Source organism: Phyllostomus discolor, chromosome 7 (genome assembly GCF_004126475.2).
Source record: "Phyllostomus discolor isolate MPI-MPIP mPhyDis1 chromosome 7, mPhyDis1.pri.v3, whole genome shotgun sequence".
NCBI lineage: Eukaryota > Metazoa > Chordata > Mammalia > Chiroptera > Phyllostomidae > Phyllostomus > Phyllostomus discolor.
Genome location: NC_040909.2, coordinates 137,610,034 through 137,634,578, shown reverse-complemented (window position 1 = coordinate 137,634,578; position 24,545 = coordinate 137,610,034). Strand labels below are relative to the sequence as shown.

General features: G+C 67.4%; 1 protein-coding gene across 1 annotated transcript in view; it reads left to right on the top strand.

Moving 5' to 3' along the window:
* The window catches only part of LOC114514733 (maestro heat-like repeat family member 5), a 32,616-nt gene that overhangs the window by 5,057 nt on the left and 3,014 nt on the right, over positions 1-24,545 (top strand). Inside the window, exons 4-23 of the mRNA XM_036031691.1 lie at positions 314-442; positions 2,764-2,923; positions 3,966-4,018; positions 5,572-5,679; positions 5,896-6,012; positions 6,470-6,589; positions 7,154-7,306; positions 7,434-7,556; positions 8,272-8,351; positions 9,194-9,329; positions 10,052-10,147; positions 10,261-10,365; positions 11,681-11,816; positions 12,094-12,260; positions 14,017-14,166; positions 15,100-15,254; positions 20,632-20,791; positions 21,382-21,563; positions 23,231-23,374; positions 23,748-23,862. Of these exons, the coding sequence (XP_035887584.1) occupies positions 314-442; positions 2,764-2,923; positions 3,966-4,018; positions 5,572-5,679; positions 5,896-6,012; positions 6,470-6,589; positions 7,154-7,306; positions 7,434-7,556; positions 8,272-8,351; positions 9,194-9,329; positions 10,052-10,147; positions 10,261-10,365; positions 11,681-11,816; positions 12,094-12,260; positions 14,017-14,166; positions 15,100-15,254; positions 20,632-20,791; positions 21,382-21,563; positions 23,231-23,374; positions 23,748-23,862 (2,589 nt within the window). The remainder of the gene's footprint in view (positions 1-313; positions 443-2,763; positions 2,924-3,965; positions 4,019-5,571; positions 5,680-5,895; positions 6,013-6,469; positions 6,590-7,153; positions 7,307-7,433; positions 7,557-8,271; positions 8,352-9,193; positions 9,330-10,051; positions 10,148-10,260; positions 10,366-11,680; positions 11,817-12,093; positions 12,261-14,016; positions 14,167-15,099; positions 15,255-20,631; positions 20,792-21,381; positions 21,564-23,230; positions 23,375-23,747; positions 23,863-24,545) is intronic.

The window sequence follows — 24,545 nt, the reverse complement described above, 5'->3', positions numbered from 1 at the left end:
GGAAGGCGTGTGTGAGTTCTGATGAATGAGGAAGCGCAGGAATCCCTAAATAAACTGGCTTTAGCGATGGAACACTCCTGAAACCCCATGGCAGTCCCTGAGGATAGAGACAAACTTTTATTCGCCTGTCTCTGCCAAACCGGCTCACGGCTGCACGAGCTTGTAGCAGGTGTGCGCTAACCGGCTACTGGCCAGATGGCCAAATGCACCCCTCGGGACCTTCCCCCCGGGCCCTGGCCCCACCTCCACCCCCACAAGCTCTCGCGGCGACCCAGCCCTGGCCCTGAGCCTCCGCCCACTGTGCCGCCCGCAGGTCTCCAGCTGGCACAAGCTGCGGCTGTTCCACGTCCTGGAGATGGTCATCGGGGTCAGCGACTCGCTGGAGGAGAGCTGGGAGAAGGCCTTCATCAAACTGGCCCTGGAGAACATGGCCAAGTCCACGGTGGGCCTCTCCCCAGCCCCCAGGGGGAGGGGGTGCAGGCAGCGGCCCCAGGGTCCAAGGGTGCTGGGACGGCCCAGCCTTGGGCTGGCCAAGCGACTCCCATCCCTTTTCCCATCTTCTTACCACTGGCCCCTCCGAGGGGCGACCCCACGCACCCATTTCCCAGCCGAGGCCGGTGAGGCCCAGAGAGCTCACTGTTGTCTGGCCTCAGGCCCTGTAGGCGGCAGAGCCGATGTCCGAGGCCGCTCGGCACACTCCCCCCACGGGCCCCCGCCCTGCAGCGGGCTCCGGACCCCCTCCCCACCCCTCCCTCACCATTCCCACCGGCGCTTCCCACACCCCAGCCTCTGCATGTCTCTGCGAGTCTCGCCCCCTCCCCGGGCTGTCACTCAGCGTTGGGTGGCCCGCCTTCAGAGTCCCGCCTGACAGAGACGCAGAGGTCCTGACCTGGACCACCCACCAATCGCCCCCGCCGCAAGTGTCACCCCAGGGGCCGCCCCAGGCCGGCCAGCTGTCTCAGCTGCGGCGGCTCCAGGCCTGGGGGCCTGTGGCTCCCACTCAGACCACCAGCCCGGGGCAGCCCCGGCTGGAGGAGCCAAAAGCACATGCCCAGCTGTGGTCAGGGAGTGTTGACCAGTCACCATCAGGGGTCCAGGCCCTGGCACCCCACGAGGCAGGAATGGGCGTGACTTGACGCCCCGCAAGGATGGAGGGGCCGGGGGCTACGCCCAGGAGACTTGCCCGTGGTCACTGCCCAGCTGGCGGACGCGGGTGTGACGAATCCCTCGCTCCCCACAAAGAGGCCTATGCGTCGCCCCGTCAGAAAAGCGAGGGTGTCCATACCCTCCGATAGTCTTTCTTCTCAAGTTCTTTTTAAGTTGTAAAAAAGGGGTTTCACTCGCTGTGGTGAGGTCAATGGGGCACATGGTAAAAGAGCAAGACGTCCATGTGTAACCGACAGACTGACGGTCATAATATTGAAGAGCTGGGGAGGGGCGGCGAGACCCGGCTGGGCCAGGAGGCAGCCCCACCGAGGGTGGACAGGAGCCCCCCGGGGCAGCCTGCGGCAGGTCTGGGCGGTGCGGGGGACCGAACCCAGCCGGGTCGGGGCCGGCACTCCCGTGGGGGCCTGGCGCTGGTCTGGGGGGACTCACCCACGGAGAAGGGCAGGTGCAGGCGGCCAAGCATGTCTCAGAAGTCTGAGCCCACCTCTGTCTGGGACGCCATCCCCTCCTCCCCAGGCCTCCCTCTGCCCCCGTCGCCTCCCCCCTGAGGCAGACACCTGCCCAGGAGCTCCCTGACAACATGTGTGTGGGAAGCAGGACTTTGAGACCACGCCTGTCGGGAAATCTCTGAGCTACTCACCTGGACCACACGCGTCCCCAACGGTCACCCCATTGTCCTCCCGCCGCCAATGCGGCTGCACAGACCCCAGAGCCAATGTGAACATTGCTCCTTTATCCTCACCCTGCCTTTCTGTGGCAGGCTTCTGGAACCTTCTCTCTGCCCTGCATGCCCTGCCGTGCCATAGCGGTGGGCCTCACTCTGGGGCTGCTTTTAGCCACGGAGCCCGGCGGCCCTGCGTCCTCGCTTCGTGGGAAGTGGCTGACGTGGACTCGTCGGGGACAGTGTCTTGTGTCCCTGTTCCGGGCCCCAGGGGCCCCGCGGCTCAGATACGGCGCCTTCGAAGGCTCCTCGCGTCCTTATCTTCCTCTCCTTCTCCACCTCCCGCCCTCTGTTCCGCCCTCCGAAGCGCGGCCTTATCTTCGCAGCCTCCTAATTGCCTTTCCCGTCCGTGCCTCCGCACCTTTAACTTGCGCGGCATCTCGGTCCGTTCCAGGAAGGCTCCTGTCTCGTGCCCCGCTGCTCATACATTCGCAGAGGCATTATCTTCTCTTATCTCTCAGAGGATATTAAAGGCGGCTTCTCTGGAAGTTTCCATCTCTCTGCTTGGCCTCTGTCTCCTCCGAGCTACTTGTTTCGGGCTCCACCGCGTTTGTGGTCCTGGGTTGTATAGCTCCCACCTCCGAGGTCTTCCCCCAACCCTGCCCAGGGGCTGTCTGCGGGGTCAGGGGTCGATCAGGTGCCTGGGGGATACCCGGCCTCCCCGCTCAGAGACCTCCTCGGCCCCTCCGGACACCGGGCCCCCGGAGCTGCGGGACCACCAGGTGTGCGCAGCAGGGAGGGCACCTGGCCCCAGTCCACTCCTGCAGCCGCTTCCCCCCACCCCCACCAGTCTCGGAGACCCGTGTGGGGCGCCACAGGGCTCAATAGGGGCGCCCGCTCTTACGCTCTTGCGTCCACCCCCCTCCCGCCCACAGGACCTGAAAGAGGCATACCAGGACGCGGCCAGCAACCTGCTGGTGGCCGTCTGCAGGCACTCGTGGCGGCAGGTGGCCCGGCACCTGGAGACCGAGGTCCTGACGGGCGTCTTCCCCCACCGCAGCCTCCTCTACGTGATGGGCATCTTGACCTCTCCACGTACGTCCTGCTCTCGGCTCTGGGACACCCCAGGCCGCCCTCTGCTCCCAGGCCAACGAGGCAGGGGTGGGGCAGGTCAGAGAGATCGGGAGGGCGCAGTCCTGCCCACCAAGCTCCCTGCAGTCCCCCGGCCCTGCTGAGACCCCTGTGAAAGGGTGGCCCTGCCCAGCTGGGCCACCTGAAGTCAGGGTCTCGCTAGGATGAGGCCTCGGCTAGTGCAGACCGGAAACGCTAGCTGAGGCCCGGCCCATGCCGGGCTCCCTGCCACTAGGAGCTCACAGGAAGGCAGATGCCAGCTCTCACTGGGCACTGTTTCAGCCATCCACGGGCGTGAGCTGAGCTCACCAGTGCTCAGCTGGAAGGCACAGGGCTGCCCTGGTGGCCATCAGGGAAGGCTTCCTAGAGGAGGCCGCCAAGTCTGAGCTGTGCCTGGGGGGAGGAGGAGGAATTTGAGGAGAGGATGGTGTATACGCCTCGGGACCTTAGGGAGGACTTGGTCGGTGGTGTCAGCAGAGGTTGGGGACAGTGCAGGACACAGTGTGGTCTCAAAGGCCACACTCGGGGCTGGAACTATGGTCTGAGAGGAGGCAGGCCCCAGCCCACCTCGGCTCTGCAGCCCTGCCTGGAACCAGCAGGCTGGGCTCAGGTCCCCCTGTGCCTGAGTGACCTCTGAGATCCCCAGGGTCGGCCCTGAAGCAGCCCCTCCCTCTGAGGCTGGGCGTCCCGTCTCGTGATGCCCGCCTCTCTCAGCCTCATTTTCTCCCCTTGTGGGGACCCCAGCACACACCCCCAAGGGCCACTGGGGAGCCCCCTGAGGCCCCCCGAGGTCACACAGCACAGCCCATGGGGCCACAGCTCCAGGCTGGCTCCGGACCCCAAGTCCAACCACAGCTCAGTCCTCGGAGCTCACTGCCACCCTGGAGCTGAGACAGGCAGGGACCCCGACTCGGTCCAGGGTCCAAGGGACAGAGGACGTGGAGCCTGAGGTTCAGCCCTGGCGGTGGCCACCAGGCCAGCCTCCAGCAACTGCTGTCCCCCACAGAGGGACCCCTCAGCCGGGCCGACAAGGCGAGCTGGGAGGAGCAGCTGAGCAAGGTAGGGAGGGAGCCAGTGCGGCAGGGGCAGCACACCAACACGTGGGGGTGCGGGGAGCCCCACTTTGCAGATGCGCCAATAGGCTTGGGGAGGGGAGGGGGATCTGGGATTTGAACGTTGCTCCCCGAGTAGCTGGCCCAAGGATGGTGCCCAGCACACACAAGGCCCTTCCCATGCTGCCTTGGGGTGGGGCCCACAACCAAGAGGCCCCAGAGGGCGCGGAGGTGGATGGAGCTCTGAGCAGGGCGGGAGGGGGAGGGCTGGGGCGGACAGAAGGGGCCAGAGCCCCGGCCTGGTGTCCGTGCAGGTCCCTCTCTGCCCACCCACCCACACGAGGGCCTGTGAGGCTGGGAGGAGGGACGGGGGACCCCCGCTCACCCTGGGTGGAGTCCAACTTCAACCGACGGCAGCCGGGTGACCGCAGAGCTACACCGCCTCTCGGTGCCCCGGTTCCCTCGCCTGTCCGTCCAGTGGGGACGGAAGTACCTGGCTCAGGCGTGTGTCGTGAGGGTTACAGGAGAACCCCCCATACAGGGCTTGCTCAGGGTGTGTCATGTTCACTGTCACGGGGCCGCGGCAGCAGCGCCGTCCTGGTTAAACTGTACTCTAGTGGAAATTAGACCAGCGGCGGCGGCGAGACAAGTAATTAATACACAAATAAGACGGGAAATCGCTCAGGCTGTAGATGGCTGACCTAATTAACCAGATTGATTCCACTGGCACTCACCGAGGCCCGGGCACTGCGGGGCCCCCTGTAGTTTCGATACACGCGCAAGGACCGCAGCCGAGCCGCGTCCGTGCTCGGCCCGGAATATAAATTAAAGATCAATAGCCAAAACAGTGTTGGAAAAACGTCAAATATTTGGAGGGCAGCACAGCTGCCAGGCACCGGCGGGTCACAGGAGAAATCACACGGGGAGCTTAGGAAGTTCGGGCAATAAAAGCCGTATTCTCAGGGGAGGATTAAGACGCTAATTAATTAATCGATTGATTGAAGTGTGTTCTGTATTCTGAAGTAAACTGGAGGAGAGGTCAAAGGGCATCTGTAAAGAGACAAACGAGGGGGAGTGGCTGAACCCCTAGGTGGGGGCTTCCCACCAGGCGGCCAGGCCAAGGGCCGCACCCCCTCTGCCCCCCCCACCCCGCCACCAAGGGGTCCATCCCAGAAACAGGACGCTGCCCCAGGGCCCACTGCCCAGCGGGGACCGGGCGGCGCCCACAGTCCCGCCCCCAGAACGGCCACGGCGGGGCGAGATGCCAGGGGCCCGGGCCGCGGAGACAGAACAGCCAAACGCCCTGGAAACCCGCAAACGACCAAGCTGACCCCGGGAGACCCAGAAGCTCCGAGCCCGCCTGTTGCAAGGACGTGGGAGCCGTAACGACAACACACCTGCCCCCAAAGTCACCTCCAGGGGCTCGGGGTCCTCCCGGCCCGGAAGACGGTGGGGGGGGAGGGGGCAGCAGGCCCATGAGGAGTCAGGGCCCTGCGTGGTGGGGGCAGGGAGGGGCCCGCCAGGGAGGCTCCAGCCCTGCCCCCCCTCACCTGCTCGCAGATAGCTGCCCAGGCGGTCCCGTTCCTGAACTCGGACGTCTGGTCCAAGGAGCTGCTGTGGGCGCTCACCAAGCCTGACCAGACCCACCGGGAGCAGCCCCCCGAGAAGGTGGGCCACACTCCGCCTCCCCCCGCCCCGGCCGCCGCCCTGCTGCCCGGGCCCAAGAGAAATGAGGGGGAGGGGGCCGGACTTGAAGACCACCCCTAAAGTCCCCCGCCAGGCCGGCTGTGGGTGGTCCCTCAGCGGGCGGCTACCGGTCATCCAGGGGGCCGGGGAAGGACAGGGCGGGGTCGGACTCCGGACAGGCAGCTGCCCCTCCCCCAGGCCTTCCTGTTCGTCTTCTACGGGCTGATCCTCCAAGCGGAGGCTGACGGCTCGACGGTCAGGAGGCACCTGCAGACCCTCCTGGAGACCTCCCACCGGTGGCCCAAGCAGAGGGAGGTGAGGACCGGCCCCGGCCTGCCCCCAGACCGACCGGCCCTGCCCGCAGGCTCAGCTGGACCCGAGTCCCCTGCCGGGCCCCGCCCCATCCCAGACTGGGCACATCGCAGCCCGGGTCCCCTTTTCCGTCACACACATCTAGTTAGTTCCTGGGCCGTCATGGTTCTGCCCCCCCGGCTCCTTTCTGCTCAGAGCTGGGGGGACAGGGGGCCCACAGGCCTGCAGGGGGTCCTGCCTCCCTCCTGCGCCCCTCCGCCCTCCAGACCCCGTGAGAGGACCCCGACGGGGTTGGGCTCCGCATTGCGAGTGCCAGAGTGTGCGGGGTGGGGGGTGGGCACCTGGGCGCCGAGACAAGGCCCCTCCCTTTCTGAGCCTCAGTTTCCACGAGCTCGGTGAGGGGACCAGGCCCTGTCCCGGGACCCCACGTGGTGGCCCTCCTCCCCCGCCCCTTCCTTAGGGCATGGCCCTCACGGTGGGGCTGGCCGCAGCCCGCCACCTGGAGGACGCGTGGGCCGTCCTGGAGCACTTCGGCCAGAGCGACCCCATCAAGTGCAGCCTCCACAGCTTCTCCCCCAAGGTGCTGGCTCTGGGGTCACTGGGGTCACGGGCCCCCCAACAAGGGGCGGGGGTTGGGGCCCCGCCCTCCAGAAAGGTCTGAGCCTCCCTGCAGGGCCCCCTGCACAAGCTTTGGACCACACGTCCCGGCCCCCCGTGTGGCCCCACCTCTACGCCAGCCTGCAGGCTGGCCCCCTGTGCCTCGGTTTCCCCTCCCTGCCTCGCCAGCTGTCAGGGCTCAGATGAGCCGTGCTGGGAAGTGCTCTGGGACAGCTCCCGGCGTGGCCGTGGTGGCTGCTGGGGTCTGTCCGTAGCTCCTTGACCTTGAGTCTTGTCTGACACACGAGACGAGGCCAGAGGTCACCCTCGTGCCCCCGCGGGTGGCCAGGGCAGCCACTGCGCCCCGGATAACTCCCGCAGGTGGAAACATTTTCCCTTATTTCCTGCTGAGGTAAACTGAGGCCCGCCACCCCTCAGAGCTCCCTGCCTCCAGCCCCCTGCTAGGGCCCCGGGCACCTGCCGCCCCTGGTCCCCCAGGGCAGGGTCCCGCCGGGAGGGCCCTGACGCTCCGCACCTGCCCACCCAGGGCCCGGCCTCGGAGGACTTGCAGTGGAAGTGGGCCAGCAGCACCATCCTCCTGTCCTACGGGCAGATGGCGGCCAAGGCCCAGGCCCGCATCCTCCCATGGGTGGACAGCATCTTGTCTCGGATGATCTTCTTCTTCCGCTACAGCTCCTGGGTACATCCAGCGCCCGGGCCGCCCCCTCCCCCCACCCCGGCAGGGCCCGCTGCCCCGTGTGACTGAGGCTCCTGCCCTCCCCCGCCCTCCCCGCCTATGCCTCCCGGCCTGGCCCCACCCTCGCCAGAACGAGACCCTGAAGCAGAGCTTCCTCACCGCCGTCCTCATGCTGGTGGAGGCCCTCAGCCTCAGCAGCGGCACCCACAGCTGCCGGTTCTCCCAGCTGTCCGAGCTCCTGGAATGCCTGATGGTGAGCCCCGGTCAGGGCAAAGGGCGGGGGGGGGGGGGGGGGGCAGCTGGGTCTCTACAGCAGGTACTAGCCCCTCCCAGGCTCTCCCACCGGGAAGCACACCCATGCCCCCACCGCACTTGGCCCTCCCACTGACCCTGAGCTGGCCAGGTGCGTGCCCCCCACAGGGGACATCACTGAGGCCCAGAGCAGCCGAAGCCACCCAGCTGCTGCTGCTGCTGCTGCTGGCCTAGAGGAGACCCGCGGTTGCCCGCAGAGACGAGAGACTGCGGCCTCACAGAGCCGGGGGCCGGCGGGCGGGCCGGCGGGGAGGAGACACAGGGGCGGCGGGTGGTTACAAAAGTGACAGCCACAGCAGCTCCCGTCTGCTGAGCTCCGGCTGCGGCTCAGACCTGCTTTGCGTGCCTTTCTTCACGCATAACACACGCGGCGAGGCCGTGCTGTCTGTGAGTACGGGAAGCTCGCAGCGGTTGGGGGGCTCGCCCAGGGCCGAGCAGCCGGTGTGGGGCTACCCGGCATCGAGACAGAGTCTCCAGTCCGTGCCCTTGTTCCCTCCGTGGGGGCCAGGCCGCCCGGCGGGGAGAGGACCTGGAGCGTGACCCTGTGGGGCGCAGGGGCGCCAGGCGCCCAGGCCTTCAGGCAGAGGTTGCACTCGGTTGGTGTCGGGATGGGGTGGGCCCCAGCTCGAGCGACAGCCCGCCCCGCGCCCTCGCAGGTCCTGCTGCAGAAGGAACCCAAGGACGCTCTGTACACGCCGGCCCGCCAGCAGGCCATCCGCGTCATCTCCAGCCTCTGGTAGGCCCCGCCCCGCGCAGGGCCTTCCTCGGCACCAGGCGGCAGCATGACAGCAGGCGGGGGGAGGCCGGGAGTCAAGGCCCCGCTGCAAAGGGCCATGGTGGCCGTGGTGGCCGGGGGCGGGCAGCTCACAGAGGCCCCAGCACTGGGCTTCCAAAGGGAGCAGACCCCCCTGGACACCCAAGGCCAGAGCAGTCGGGGCGAGCTCCCAGCCCAGGGCAGTCTGGAGCAGACTCAGCAGGCGGGGCAGGAAATGCGAAGGGACGCTGAGCCTGGACAGTGGCCAAGGGCCCAGGGAAGGGAGGGAGGCTGGGGGATGCCAGCGCAGCCCCCCACCCATGGGTGGGGCCAGGGGAGCCTGGCCTCCCTACCCTGGCCAGGCCCAGTGAGTCTGCCCAGGAGACGGAGGCCTGGGGAGTCGAGGCCGAGTGCTCTCCCACCGCGGAGGGGCGCGGCGGGCTGCGGCCGAGCGCCCCGCCGGCCGGGCCCTGCCCTCAGCAGGCGGCAGTGGCTGCGGGGAGGCCCTCCCCAGAGTGGTCAGACCAGGTTCAAGTCCGACGGAGCGGCCAGAGCTGGGGAGGTGCTGGACTCGGAGCCCCTCCAGGCCCTCACACAGCCCTCCGGAAGTCACCTGCAGGGGAGGCCTGCCAGAGGTCACAGAGGGGCCGGGCTGAGGGGGCAGACTCGTATGGGGGAAAGGCAAACGAGGAGGGGGCGCCTCAGTCCCAGGGGGGCTGTGCTCCTGGCCCGCCCACTGCTGGCTGAGCGGGCAGGCGTCTCTTTCCCGAACCCTGAACCCGGCTCCCGCGACCCCCCCTCACCACCCGCTGTCCCCCACACAGTAAGCTGAGGCCGCCCCTGGACCTGGAGAAGAAATCGCAACTGCTGTCCACCTGCCTCCAGAGCGTGCTGACCCTGCCGCTGCTGGACGTCCTGGAGAGACACACCTGCCTCTTCCTGGAGCCGCCTGACATCCAGGTGCGGTCCGGCGCCCGCGGCCCCTCACGGAGAAGGCCCTTGGGCAGGGCCTCCGGCTCCGCCCTGCGCACACCTCGGGAGGGAGCTGGTGCCGGTGGGCACCGGCCACCTGCCAGGCCCCGGGTCTGCGTCTCCAGCAGCACCTTGGCGAGCTCAAGGGAGCCCCCCAGGCGCCCAGGGAGCTGAGGGCCAGCACCCAAGGGCTCTGCTCCGATGGGCTCCAGTGGGGAGTGGGCTAGGCCCTTTCTGCGGCCCCCTCCCTCCCCGAGCCTGCCTGGCGAGCCAAGCAGGAGAGACTGGGGGCCTCTGTGGGGGACCCAGGAATCGGCACCAGCTGCGTGACTTGCCAGGACCACCGCAGAACGAGAGTGGGGCCCCTGTGTAAATCTGTGAGGAATTTGGGGGTGGTGCTGGCAGCAGGTGGGGCAGCACTGGCCCCCCTGAGGCCCCCCAGGGAGCCAGCCCAGCTGGAGACGGGCTTCTCTCCCCACCGGGCAGGCCCAGAGCACCCTCCTGCCCAGCCGCCCCGGCTGCCACACTGGGATTGTGAGGCCCCTTCCTGGGCAGGCTCTCCGCTGGGCAGCCCGGCCTGAGCAGCCTGCAGGAAGTGGGCACCCCTCACCCCCAGAGGCCAGAGCACTCAGCCCCGCAGCGGCCTCCAGCCCCCGTCCCCCACCCCCGGGGCGTGGCGGCCACCTGACCCTCACCGGGTCCCCACACAGACCCTCTATGACGAGACGGCGGAGGCCCTGGACCAGCTGCTGCAGACCTTCCTCTCGGAGAACCCCACGGCCGACGAGCTGCACTTCCTGCTGTCGGTGAGCGGGGCGGGCGGGCCGGCACGGGGCGGGGGGCGGCCCAGAGGGCACGGGCTGCGGGGGAGCTGGCCCGGGCTGCAGCACCCCCCCCCCCCCCGCCGGCCCCACCGCAGCACCTGCTCACCTGGCTGGCGTCGGACAAAGCGCACGAGCGGCAGCGGGCTGTGGACAGCTGCGTCGGCCTCTTCCGGTTCCTGAGCCGCAACCGCTGCCTGGACGTGAGTGCCTGCCGGCGCGGGCCACACCCTGCCCCCCTCTGCTGCCCCAGCCAGGCTGCCCCCTCCCGCCGGGGGGCTTAGGCCCCCCGTGCCCCTGCTGCCACCGGGGCGGGCCCCCAAGTGCCCTGCGGTGGCCAGGAGACCCCCTTTCCACACAGGAGGGAACAGGCTGGGGCGGCAGTGGAGGACCTCTCCGGTCCCCCCAGCCGGGCTCTGACCCCAGGGGCGCTGACCCTTGACCCGGAGGCTGGGCTCTTGTCCACGCACCCGAAGCCCCACCCCGTGCCTCTGTTTCTCGCCCACGAAGTGTCCTCCTCAGAGGGGTACAGTGGGACTCAGGGGGTGGGGGCCGGGAGGGCTGGTAAGGCGTGCGGCCCGGCCCCGGGCCAGGGTGGCAGTTCCTGCGTAGGAGGCCAACCACCCGGCCGCCGCCCTCCACCCGCCACGGCCCCCCACCACTTGGGGGACCCAGCCTACCCTCCTCCACCCGCCCTGTCGTCCCCGGGTCGAATCCACTTCAGCCCCGTTCAGGGAGCAAGCTGTATGTACTTCGTGGTCCGCCAGAATCAGCAGCAATTCCTTAGGGAGCCTCGGGTGGGGGGACAAGGAAATCCGTTCCTGCGGCGCCGCGCCCGCCAGAGCCGTCCCCGGGAAGGCGGAGAGGCGGGCGGGCGGGCGTGGGGTGTGGCTGGGGAGCGAGGTGGCGCTGCGGGCAAGTGAGCTCACCGTGCAGACTCCCCCAGCGTCCCGGGGACGGGAAGGACCCCCAAGAGGGGTTCAGCATGGCTTCAATTTACTCCAAATCAATGTCCACGGCCCAGAAGTGGGACCAGGGTGAGGCACTGGCCTCGGGCGTGACATTGATGCGGGCGCCAAAACACCGCACCGGGGAGACAGTGATGGTGTAACAGGGTGTTTCAAACGATTAACTTGGCACACCGGGGCCCGGGGCGGGCTGCCCACTGTGGAGGTAGCGTGGCGTGAGACCCCGGCCTGGCCCCAGGGCGAGGCGCGTGGGGCCAGGTCTCGGGAGTGTCGAGCCCCGTGCTGGCTCTGCTCACAGTGCTGAAACTTCTCCCATCAGGGGGGTTTTCCACTCACTCTGGCTCTCCCAACTATTACACGAACGTGTGATGTCTCCTGATTTCTGAGTCTTTTCGGCCACCCCTTACACGTTGCCCCAACCCATCCCAGCCCTGCCACACGAACAGAGGGCGTCCACTCCGGCCCTGGCCGTGCGGGGGTGAGGGAGTGGCGGGTGGGGGCCCCGTGGGTGGCATCCGCCCTCAGCGGGTCCCCGGCACTCTCCCCACAGCCCAAGGACGACTTCAAACGGGCCGGGCAGCTGGTGGCCATGCTGGGGGTCCTGTGCCAGGACCCGGACAGGGCCACCCAGGACTCCAGCGTGGAAGGGCTGGGCCAACTCTACCAGCTCCTGAGGCGCCAGAGAGGTGAGCCTCTGCGGCCGACGCAGCAGACTCACGCCCATGCCAGCACGCGCCCCGGCTCAGCTCCCCGAAATCTGCCCGACCCTCCCTCTACCCTCAACCGCAGCACCACCATGGCCTCACCCGGGCCCCCAGAAACTCTCTGGGCCCCACCCCCAAACTGGGGCACAGGCCTGACCCTGCCTGCCAGTGACCCCGCCCTCACCCCTGCCTCTCCCAGCCCAGACCCCAAGCCCACCCTTGTCCCACACTCACCACCGCCCTGTGCCGCCCCGGCCAGTGGGGCCTTCGCAGGCAGGCAGGCTGGCGCCGGAGCGCCCCCAGACCAGCATGGACGGAGCCCTGCTGTGGAGCAGCGGAGACCAGAAGGCCAAGCTCCTGGCCCCCCCGGAGGCGGCGTTCCCGAAGGACCGACTCTTCCAGCTTGGCAGCTCCCAAGTCATCAAGGTCAAAGCCCTTAGAATCGTGGGCAGATCCGGGTGGGGGGCCGTGGCCATGCTCTGCTCCGACCCCCACCGCCGCCCCCTCTGACAGGGTTCCGGCCGCTGGTGCGGCCCGGCTGGACCCAGAGGGTCAGTGAGAATTAAAACCCGGGCCAGGATCTCGCCTGCGTCTTTGGTGGCTGACGGGGCCTTGGGAGGAGTCGCGGCCCCTGGCCGGGGACAGGGGAGTCGTGGGGGGAGGGACCTGGAGGGAGGAGCCAGGGACAGGCTCAGGGGCCAGCAGCCTGGGCTGGAGTCCCAGCCGCGTCTCTTGCTGCTCCCACCTGGGACTGGGACGCGCCCCTTCCCTCTGAGCCTCGCTCTCCCTCGGGCACATGGGCACGGTGGCACCAGCGGCGTCCCAGCCTCCGCGAGCCCCCGGCCCCCACTCGGCCGTCATGGTCGGTGTCTGAGGCACCAGACGACGCCCCTCCTCTGAGTCTGACTTTTGCAGGATCGTCCTGCCCTCCCCATGTTTGCAGGGGCCTCTCTTAACCCGCTGGAGGTCAAACCCTCCCCCGAGATGGCCTGGCCTTGCCCTCCTGGCCCCTGGTCATCTGGTCTACCTCAGCCAGCTCTTCCTCGTTCAATGGCTACGGGTGTCCAGTGGTTCCCCAGGGTCCCTTTCGTCACCACAGCACACTCCCATATCTCCGTGACACTTCGTACGTGATGTGGATTGCGCTCCCCTCTGAAGATGAGCGGGACTGAGCCCTGGGTGGGGCTGGGTGCGGGTGCGGGCTCGGGCAGGGTCTGTCACGTAGAGCCGCGAGGTCTCTTTGGGCGATGTCAGCCTGCCCACTCTTGGCGTCGAGCCCGCGGCTCAAGAAGACCCTGCCCTTGGCGCACTCGTCCACCCCCGGGTGGACCTTGCCCACTCCCGCCCAGAAGCAGGACCTCGGAGGGCCCAGCACGGGGCCCGGTGGGAGAGCCTTCAGCACGCAGCTGTAAAGTGGAACCAAACAACAAAGCAGTGGCTGGGGCCCGGTGGGTCCGGAATCTAGCCCCAGCTGCCTCTGGCCCCGAGTGCCCCGGAGCAGCGGCCAGCTGCCAGGGAGGCCGGTCAGGAGGGGAGTCGTGGGAAGGGTCTGCAGCCCTGAGGCCAGAGTGGGGATGCCTGGCTTGGCTTCGGTTCATGCCCAAAGACCTGGGCTGGGGGCAGAGGCAGGGCAGGAATGAGGGTCCCACTGGCCTCCGGCTCTGTGGGGACCGAGGTGAAGGGACCGCAGAGCATCCAGGGCCTCAGGTGGACTCAGTTACGAGAAGCGTAGCATCCGGGGCCCGGGAAGGGGCAGCCTGCCCCAGCCTGCACTGCCCTGGAGCACAGAGAGTGGGCGCCCGGCTCTGGCTCTCCCTTGGACAAGGGACAGGGCCCAGATGGGAGGGGTGGGGCCGGTAGCCCACCAGGGTGGTAGAGCTCAGAAGGCCTGGAGAGCGGACCGGGGGTCGGAGCGAGGAGGGAGCTGGCCTCCGCCCTCGGGTGGGCATCGCGCCTCCCTCTCTGCTCCTGGGCTGTGGTTGGCTCAGAGGCGCAGGGGCGATCCAACTGCAAAACGGGGTACACGAATTGGGGGGCCCGGAGCAGTGGGGCTCAGGAGCACACGGGCGCTCGGGGACTCGAGCCGCCTGGAGCACAGGAGCAGGGGAGCACGCAGAGGTGGGACGCGGGCGCCGGGAACAGGCGGCCCGCAGTGACGGCCGCCCCGCGCCTGCTGCTACAGGAGGTCATGAAGTGTCTCACGCCGGCGGAGCTGACCGACCTCATCTGGACCACCATCGAGGGCCTGGGCTCCACCAGCCCCTTCCGCGTGCAGGCGGCCGCCAGCGTGCTGCTCGCCGTCATCCAGGAGCACGGGGCCCAGCTGGAGACCGTGAGGGGGCGGGGAACCGGTGGACGGCCGGCCACGACGGTGCAGGGGGCGGAGGGGTGGCCTAGCAGTCAGCACCCAAGGGCTAGGGCCTCTGGGCCAGGGCAGTGGCCCTGAACTTGAGCGCGATCGGGGAGACACAGACCCGACCCTGACAGGTCCCAATGAATGAGGGAAGGAAAGAAGGAAGGGAGGGAGGGAGGGAGGGTGGGAAGGGTGGGCCCGAGCAGGGGTGCGGGGTCCTGGGCGGCATCTGCAAGGTCGAGGGGCAAAGGCACAGTGACGGAGCAGTAGGACGGGACATGGGGAAGGAGGGGGCACAGCCCACACCCCCAGGAGCTCTTGGTCTGGCAGAGGGGACAGACCGCAGACAGAGAGGTGCTGGGCCGCACAGGAAATGCAAAGGCAATGGAGTGTACCCAGCAGGGTGGCGCCCCCAGAAAGAGGGTGACCGATGGCAGGCGTGGCAGACAAGACCTCAGGCGGGCGACGTTAGATCTGACATCGGTGGGTGGGGGGAGGGGCACCCAGCAGCGGGGGGGGGGGGGGGGGGGTTCTGGGGCAACCAGAGCTCAGGTGGCGGGATCAGGTGAGGACAAGGTGGGCGTGTCCGACCCTACCCTCCGGATGACCGGCAACACGCAGACGGACTTGGAAGACCACAGACACCTTGAGGAAGGTCGTGGGACTGTCTCCCCCTCAGACGGGGACGCCCCTTCTGACCAGGTGTCCGGGGCTGTGCCTGCTCCCTCAGACTACCCTGGACAGGCCTGTGTCCCCCCGCTCAGGAGAGGGCCTTGTCTGAAGGAGCTCCACGCCCCCCAGGGCGGGACTTCCCTCTCCCAGGAGGCTCACCAGGGCCGCCGACCTGACCTCCAACCTCCGACCTCCGCACTCAGCCCGGCGTTCTCCCCCACACTCTCCCTGTCCGCACAGGTGGCCAACCTGGGCCAGGCCATCCACCTGCAGCTCAGCTCTGTCCGCGTCCCCCAAGCCAAGGCCGACGTCCTGCTTGCCATCACCCTGCTGGCCCGGAACCACACCCCCGAGCTGGTGGCTACCTTCCTGGACTTCTCCACACCCCCGGACAGGTGCCCGGCCCCACCGCCCTCGCCGCCCACCCTGGGGCTCCCCCTCCCAGTCCACGAGAGCCCCACGAACCTGCTCAAACCGCGCACTCACGGCGCACCACTGGGGTGGGGGGCTCTGCTGGCCTGCGCCCTGGCCGCATTCTGCACAGACACCAGCCCAGCTGCAGCCCCCGCCACCTTGTGGGGGGAGAGCCCCTCACAATCCCCCAGCCAACACTGGGACCCGCTTCCCTCTCGCTCTTCCCCGGACCCCCTTCCTGCTTGCCCCTGGCCACCTCGGCCCTCAGGGTGGGGCCACCTTTCTCCCACAGCCTTCAGGCCCGAGTCTGGAGGGGGACTGGGTCCTCTTGCTCCCCAAAGCCACAGCAGTGAGCCCCAGGCCCTCAGTCCGTACCACTCGCTACATGCCACCCCCACACTCCTCTGAGGGGCCTGGACGCGGTAGCCCCTGGTCACCCCTCCCCCAGCCTCAGGGTGCACGGTCCGTCCCCTGCTCAACCTTCTCCCCATGCCCACATCCCCTCTCTCCCCGAGGTCCTGTCCTCCTCCTCCCTCGGCCACCCCTCCCCTCCGTGCTCTCCCAGACGCCATCCTCCGTCCCAGCTCGCTCCCGCTGGCACACGGCGGGCCTCTGTGCCCCATGCCCTCCTCCTCACAGCCCCTCCCCGTCCCCACCTCCCCCCTTACCAGCACAGATGCCACCTGGCAGCTTCACACACACTCCCTGAACAGGTCCCCAGTGCCATGTCCCCCGTCACACTCAGCTGGCAAAACCCCACTGGGCTAAACCTGGCTGCACCCCCTTGGCCCCTGCAGCCTGGCGGCCTCGTGCAGGAAAAAGCTCACCAGCACGAGTTTTCGATTGCCAACCACACAGCCGAGAGGCCTGGCGCCGCCCTGCTGCACACCCACCAGACCGGCCTCAGATGGGTTGCTCGGGTCTCACCTGGGTCTGTGCCAACCTGTCCCAGCTGAGAGCCGTGTGGTCTCGTCTCCTAGTGTCACTGTGCTTCTGTCTGTGTGTCCTCCCGCCTCCTGCGGCTTCTCAGTCCTCAAGGCGGCTGCCACGTTGTCGGAGGCGCATGTGTCCGTAAATGCTGAGCGCCCGTTTTGAATGGTGACGTTCCGCCGTTTTGAATGGTGACGTTCCGCCGTCATGAATGGTGACGTTCCGCGCTGAAATGCGCGCCCTGCCTCGTCACTGCTAATGCTGCGGGCACTTGAGTCCGCCCCGTCTGCTCTCAGGGTCCCCACCTCGGCTCCCTTCATTGTTTCCCGTTTTCCCGGCACGCACGTGCCCATTCTCTCATCTTACCCTTTCGGGATCCAATCGCATTAGGTGTTATCTTCTACACGGCCTGCGCGCGGGTCTTGACTTGTGATCCAAACTGAAACGCTTTTCCTTTTAACGGATGAGTTCATTCCAGTGCACGTCCTTTATTGATATGACAGGTGTGTGGACGCTCAACTCTGTCACAACATGTCGGAATTGTGCGTTTCGTTGCATTTGCCGCATTTATTTTTCTACAAGACGTGCACTCTTTGGTCTGGAGGGTTTTTGAACTCGGCAGAGGTTGTGGGTTTTGCTCCAGTCGTTACCTTTGTCCTTACAAACCTACTTTAACGCCCCCAGCCCCTGGTTTTATCACTTAACCTTTCAATGCCCGATTTTTCCATTTCTACTGATACCGACTCCCCTAGACCCGCCAGTGAGGTCACTCTGCCTCTTCGTTCTGGCTCTCATTTCGTCCCCTGCAGTTGCACATTTACCCTTTGTCAAAACCTGCCGCCCGGTCAGCACCCGCATCCCCGCAGCTGGGATGCGCGTGCCTGCGTGCGCGCCGCAGCCTTCACTGCGATGGCGCGCATGCTCCCAGAGGAGCGCGCGGCGTCGGACCCAAGCCCCGCCCCCCAGGTTCTTCGCGTGGAAAGTTGCGTCTGTAGCAGAGGACGGGCTGCAGAATCCTCGGTGCACGCTGTCTTTCACCACGTGATCTATAAGCGCTGCTCCGTGGCGGCCTTGTTTTGTCTTCCAAAAGCCCGATAGGTTATACGATCTTTTGGCCCACCCATGTGGCCGCTTTTTTTTTCCCTTTGTCTCCGAAATGTAACCAGTTTGCTAAGCGATGACTCTGAGCCCATCATTCCTTTTCCCAGGTCCTGGTGGGCCCCTTGAACGGGGGGGTTTGTTTTGTTGCTGCTGTCGTTGTTTCTGAGAAGTTCTCTCGGTTACAGTTTTCGATGTTAGTCCTGTCCCACGGTTGCCGTTCCCCTTCCGAGTGCCGTCATCCCAACGCCGGCCGTCCGTCGCCGGTGGCCCGCGCCCCCCGCGCCCCCCGCGCACCCCCCCGCTTCCTCGCTGACCCCCGGCGCTGCTTTCCTGCGCTCACGTTTGTTCTCCGGGCTGCGCCCCGGCTGCTCCTCGAGGCCCCTCATGAAATTTTCATTCGAATCTTATCTCCCTGGGGCACCTTGCGGTCGGCTTTCTTCTTTTTCTGAGATAATTTTGTCATTTCTTCCATCTCTTCCCCGAATTCAATCAACTCTCCTTTCTTCCCTTATTTATGTATCTTTTCATTTATAATCCAAGGCGGGTGTTCGTATCTTTAAACGCTCGCTCGCGCGCATTTGGCGGCGTTTGGAGCGTCATCTGACGGCTTTCTCTGCACCGCGGTGGTTTCCATGGAGAGAGTCCCCCCCCCATCCGCCGCCGTGTGCCGGTGTCGCCTCCTGATTCCTCTGCAATTACTCCACCGACCTGCTCATTTCGTTCCTGCTCATCTGAGGCACGACTGGGCTTTCCGTAGGATTTCAAGTTCAATGGCACCCCCTTCTGTCAGTACAGCAGAACCCGGCCGACTCGGCAGATGTTCCGGCCGGTCTGGTGGGAGGTGGGAGGGCCCCCTGTCCCGCAGGGTCCCGGGCCCTCTTTTCTCTCGCAGCCCCTCCAGTGTCCCCTTTTTGCGTCTTTCCCTTTTACCACTTAACTTCCAAAAGGGGGCTCTCCTTGCTGCCCTCACTCTCTACCAGGAGCTGTGCGTGCTGGGCACTGCCCTTCAGACTGGACGTGCGTTTGGGCCCCTCTCCTGCCATCAGCTGCCATAGCCTGCTGGGGGGCCGGGGGTGGGGGGTCACAGAGTGGGGATGCCACGCTGGGACCGGCCGGCGTTTTCCTTTTCTGCTCATAGTGGCATTGGGTTTGTTGTTCTCCGAGATCACAGTTTTTGTGTCGTCTCACTCCTCCCTCCGTCCTTCTCTGTGTTGTTGTTCAGGAACTTTTTATTTTCTTTTACAGAGGGGGGAAGGAAGGGAGAGAGGGAGAGAAACATTGATGTGCTGCCTTCTCTAGGCACCCCGACTGGGGACCCAACCCAAAGCCCAGGCACGTGCCCGCACCGGGAATCAAACCGGTGTCCTCTCGCTGCATGGGACGACGCCCCACCCACTGAGCCCCGGCATCGGGGCCTCCCAGGAGAGCTGGAGGGGCGGGGACCCCGGCAGCCACCCCGGTCTCCGGACGTCTCGTCGCTGGTTTTCGCGTGTTGAAGTATGTTCCTGACTTCCTCCCTTCTCAGAAGCACTTTCCACATTCCCACGTCCGTGCAGCGGGAGAGCGTGTGACATGGGTGATGCCTTCCGCCTGGCTGTGTGTGGCTTCTCTGTCACCTGAGCCTGAGCCACGACAGCCTGAGGACATTTCTAATTTAAACTCCCTGCCGGAGGTCTCTGGGGGCCACAAGTGCACGGTGCAAACCAGACCCCACACCAGGTTTTGCGCTTGAGTCCTGGGCAGAGCCCGGCTCCTCGCACGCCACGGGCTGGCCAAGGCATGCAAGGTCCTCGCCGCGCCTCTCCGCACGGCCGGCATCGGGTGTTGTCACATTCACACGGCACAGACAGCCCTGGGGGCCCCGGCTGTGGTCGCACCCCCATCCCGGGTAGTTTTTTTTTTTCTTAGAAGATCAGAAAGAATACGGTGCGGCCTGAAAGTGTGAGCGGAAACTGAGTGGTTCGTACCGCCCAGCGCTCTGGGGTCCGGCTTTGTTTCTCAACGAAGCGTGTGCGACTCACCCCTGAGCTGCACGGCTGGCCCCGGGCAGCCGCAGCTCCGGGTCCGCGCCCCTTTCTTGCCAAACCTTCCCGACGGCCCCTCTTAAAACTGCCCATGCCAGAGGCGCCTCCCACTGCCCCCCCTCCGCCCCGAGTGACAGACGCCCACAGGGAACAGACTAGACACCTTGGCCCCTGGGTGCCCTTGGCCCTGGAGAATCATCTCACTTGAGCCTCTGGAGACAGTTTTGCCCTAAGGAGGTGAAGGAACTTGCCCCAGGTCACACAGCCAGCCTGGAGCAGGGAGGGCATCGGAGCCCAGACCCTTCTGACCCCAAAGGCCCCAGGTGGCCTGAGACCCCACTCGGGGGGCTCCTGGAGTCCCCTGAGCTGTTATGCCCACCCAGCCCAGGGTCGGTTGGGACAGGGGTGGCTTTCCCAGGGCTCCAGGGCGGCCCCTCATGGTTCCATCTTAAAGCTGGGCATCGGAGCTCAACCCATCCACCCACTGTGGCCTCCCGGCCCCGCCCACCATTCCAGAGTCCCCCCTGCCCCTCCAGGCCCCTCGACCCAGCACTCAGGCCCACAGACCCCCAGCACAGGAAACAGAGCACTGGCCACCCACCTCTTGGGGAGCCCCAAAGCTGCCTGCCTCCCCGGGTCACAGGGCCGCGCCCTAGGACCAGGCGGAAGGGCCGCATGACCACGCAGGCCTGGCCTCCTGTCCCAGTTCCCCACGTAACAAAGCAGAGCCCCGATCAGGCCTGGTCCTCAGTCTACCCACCTGCAAAATGGGCACGGGACACTGCAGAGCTCCCTGCACATGCCAGCAATGGGCACTCACTTGACTGTGGTTGGACAGGAGTGGGGAGCTGGACCCCGGCAAACCGTGGCCCGGGAGGAGGCAGCCAGGCGGGCTTCCAGGAGGAAGAGACTGTGCGGCGAGCCCAGAGGCAGAGCAAAAGCGGGCTGAGGGGGGTACAGGGGGCATGCTCCGAGCATGGGCCCAGAGGCAGGGTCCTGAGGAGAGAGGACAGGCAGGGGCTGGAGGTCAGAGGGCAAGGGTCAGAGGATAACGGCCCTGAGTGCCCGCTGGACTTGCCCTGCCAGTTTGGGACGGACAGAGTTGGTGACAGACAGAGTCAGAGTCTTCGGCTGAGCCGGGAGGGGCCGAGGGGAGAGACCCTGCAAGCGGGGAGACCCAGCAATAGAGACCCGGGGCCCCTTCCACGTCCCCCTCCCCCCGCCACATCACTGCAGGCCCCAGGGGCCCCGGTCACCACGGCGCGGCCACCAGGCTGAGCCCGCACGCCCTTTCTACCCGCAGCCACACCTTCCAGCTGTGGAGGGCCCTGGGGGCGGAGCCGTCCGGGAGCCGCAGGGTGCTGGCCACGCTGCTGGCGTGGCTGCAGGAGAGGCCGCTGCCCACCCGGACCAGCGACAGCGGCCCCCCGCCTAAGGAGAAGACCCACCTGCGCTCGATGGCGGTGAGCCTCTGCCCGCACCCCCAGGGCTGTCGCCCGCTGCCCCTGGGCTGAGGTGACTCCACAGGGGCCTTCCACATCAGCGGGGTCTGGGCGCCTGAGGTGGGCGGGGCCCCAGGGAGGGGGCTCACCCAGCCTTGCCCTGCCCGGCCCCCTGGTCCCAGCCCAGCTCCCCCTTCCTGGCTGAGGGCCCTGGACCCCTCCGAGCCCACTGCCCCTCTGTGCGGTGGGACGGGTGGTCCTGCAGGGCTCGGGCGGGCACTCAGGCGTGTGGTGTAGACACAGGACTCAGGCATCACCGTGCAGACACCAGGGGAGCACAGGGGCTCCTCCGGGCTCCAGCAGAGCGGCGGGCGTGGGGGCGGCTCGGGCTCTGGGGCTGTGAGTTCTGGAGACGCCTTAGAGGCGGCCTCCCATGGCCCCCACTGCCCTGTCAGAACCTGCCCTGCCCCCAGCTTTCCCCACAAGCCCAGGCCCTGCTGGCACAGCCCCGGGGCAAGGAGCTCCCTTCCTAGCCCGGCCACAGGTCCGCCAGCAGGCCTGGCCCCGGGCTGCAGGCCGAGGGAGCTTCACTGTCCCCTGCGCCCCGACAGGCCATGAACACGCTGTGCAAGCTGCAGCTCACCCGAGAGTTCAAGGACACGGTGCAGGAGGCCTACCCCCAGCTCCTGCTGGCCTTCCTCGCCCAGGTGCACTACATCTTGGAGCTGCACCTGCCCAGGGAGCCCCGGCCCAGCCAGAAGGCCCAGGAGGAGGCCATGCCCAGCCCCCAGAGGTAGGGTGTCCACGGGACCTGGGGCTGGGCAGCTCTGCGCCACCGCGGGGCACTCACTCTCGCAGCTCCCGGGTCCAGGAGCCCAAGGCGTGCACAGGGCCGCGCTCCCTCTGGACCCTGGAGGGAGGGCCCCTCCTGCCCCTCCCCCGCTCCTGGCGGGGGCACCGCCCAGCCGCGTCCTAACTCCTGGGGGCAGGCGTCCTTCTGCGCCCCCTGTGCCTGTCACTCGATGCTGGGACAGCCTGGTATGGATGTCCTGGCCGGTCCACGACCCTGAGTGGGAGGGTCAGGGTCGGGCCTGCCCCGTGCAGCCGCAGCGGAGGTGCAGCCGGCAGCCTCGGCTCCCTCTGCGCTGCACAGCGTCTGGGGGACCCCGCCAGCACGTCCTGAAGACCGCAGGGGCCCGGCGCTTTTCATTTGTTTGTGTTATGATGCGCTCCCCGCGATTTGTCAGCTTTAACGGCTCTCCCCAAGGCGCGTCGCTGGGAAAAAGTGCCGCTTCTTCTCATATTGCTTCTGAAGTCGGAAGTGCATAAAGTTCCTTTCTCAGTCAGATCACCTGCGAGAAACGCATGAATCTTCCCTAACGAGCTGATGCGCCGTCCTCCGCCCCGAACGCCGCGGGAGGGGCGGGAGAAAGCCGCCATGTAGGGCCCCCATCCCCCCTCTGCTTCCCCCACCCAGGAGGGCAGCCGCCCGTCTCCCTGCGCTGGCCCACCCCGCCCCTCCCGCAGAGCGAGCCGCAGAAGTCCCGAGGCCCCCAGATCAGTCCGCACCACCCTTCCGCAAGCCCTGGTGTGGCCGCGGGGACAGGGGACTGTGAAGCCAGAGGCTTCCCAGAGGTGTCACAGAGGGGACAAAGGCCACTCTGCCCCAAGTCCCCTTCTCCAGACTCCGTCCCTACTCCGTGGCTGAGCCCAAGGACCTGGAAACTGCTGCCCCTCTGAGCGGCAGGGCTCGGAGCCAGCGGTCCAGCCAGCCCCAGCCGGCTCGTGGGTTGGCGCCCCCAGGGACTCCCTGGTGTGGCCTGTCACCCTCTGACCCTTGCTCTTGCAAATCTGCTCACAATGTGCCTGCTTGGAGGTGACGGCCCACACACCCAGGGTGGTGGGACGGAGCCCCGGGTGGCCTGCACAAGGACCGGCCGAGGAGTGGGGCACCCTGCTTTCTGTGGGCCCGTGTTCCCGGCCGGCCCCTGAGCCCTCCCCTGAGCCCTCCCCCGGCGGGGCTTGGGACCACGGCCGAGACGCCGCAATGCAGGCTGGGAGCGAAGGGTCTGGCTCGACTCCCCTCCTGCCGCCCCCTCCGGCCGGGCTGTGTGACGGGGTCGGGCTTCCTCCTCTGCAGGGAGGGTGGGGTCGCTGCCCAGTGCGCGGGTGCACATCTGCGGAGCCGGACCCTCTGAGAGCGGAGCGGTGGCGGCTGGAGGTGCAGGGGGGCCCTCCTCTGCGCTTCGGCGATGCCGCCCGGCCCGGCCCAGCCCAGCCTGCCTCCCTCTGCCCGCCATTGGCTCTCTGGGCTCTCAGACCCACGTTTAAAGGGGACCCTCGCCCGAGGCCCGGCGGGGACCCCCTCAGCCTGTGACTCGGAAACCTGCCCGGCTCTGTGAACAGGGGGGCGGGAAGGAGCTGCCGGGGCGGGGCTGGCCCCGTGACCCCGCCGCTCCCCTGCAGCCTGTCCCTGGAGGCGCTGAGGAGCCTGCTGGCCACCACGGGCCCCTGGCAGAGCTTCGCCCAGCTGGAGCTGCAGGACGCCTGGCGCCTCTTCGCGGCTGTGGACACCTACCCGAAGGGCGTGGGCCTCCTGGCCAGGTGGGGGCGGGGCCTGGCGGGGAGGGTTGGCTGGCCGTGGCGACCCCAGGAGCGAGCTGGGGGAGCAGCCCCAGGGGCTCATGCGTGTGCACGGCAGAGGCGCGCCCCCACGCCCGGTCCCCCACACACGGAGAGCCCGTGGGTGCAGGTGTCTCCCCGGCCCTGGCCCAGCCCCAGGCCTTTTCGGCACAAGGGCCGTGCCTGCCCGTCTCCTGCATGCCCCGCACAGGCCTGGCGTGCAGCGGGTGCCGAGGGGCTGGGAGCTCGCTCCCAGGGGTGGTGACCACCCCGCCTCTCTGGGTCGGGTCGTGGCAGGACAGCGGGCGCCAGGTTCTCCTGCAAGCCAGGCCCTGTCCCCTCCCCCTGCCCCCAGGGCCATGGTGCAGGGTGCCTGCGGGCAGGTCAAGGGCGTGACCCGCCAGCTGCTGCACAGCCTGCGGAGCCCGGAGGGGCGGGAGAGGAAGGTGGCCATCCTCATCCTCAACGAGGTAGGTGCCGGCCTAAGCCCCGCCCCCAGCTGCCCCAGTGCCCCACCAGGACCCACACAAGGACCCCACCCAACGAGGGGCAGGCCCACCCAAACAGACCCCCAGCCCCCTCCTTCCCACTCGGGGGCCCCTGCCTGGATCCCACACCTCTGGGGCCCAGGATCCCCTCCCTCGCTGGCCTCAGCCCTGCAGGAAACCCCACCCGTCCCCCCTCCTGGGACCCAGGTCCACCCCTGGGTGAGACCTGAGAAGAGGTGGCGGGAAGCAGCCGGGGGCCGGGTGCAGCCGGCTCTGCAGTGGTGGGCTGGGGGCGGCGCAGAGGGTGGGGGGTCGCATGGCGTCCTACAGACTGTAGCTCGGTCCCACTCCCCACCCCGCCCCGCCCCACCAGCAGGGATGTCTGGGTCACCCTCCGTGGGGCCCTGTCCCGAGGGGGTGCCATGGGCCAGGCCGGTGAGGGACATTGGCCCCAGCCTCACTGTGTGGCCTCAGGCAAGGCCCTTTCCCCCTCTGAGCCTCGGCTTCTCCATCAACCTGCTGAGGGCTGGAGCCAGCTTGGAGGTGGGTTTCAAATACTTGCTAACCAAGATGCCCAGGGGGTGCTGGTCCACCACCCCGACCCCGAAAGCCCCGCAGACCCCAGTCCTAGAGCCCCGCTCCTGGACGAGGGCGCCAAGCCTGAG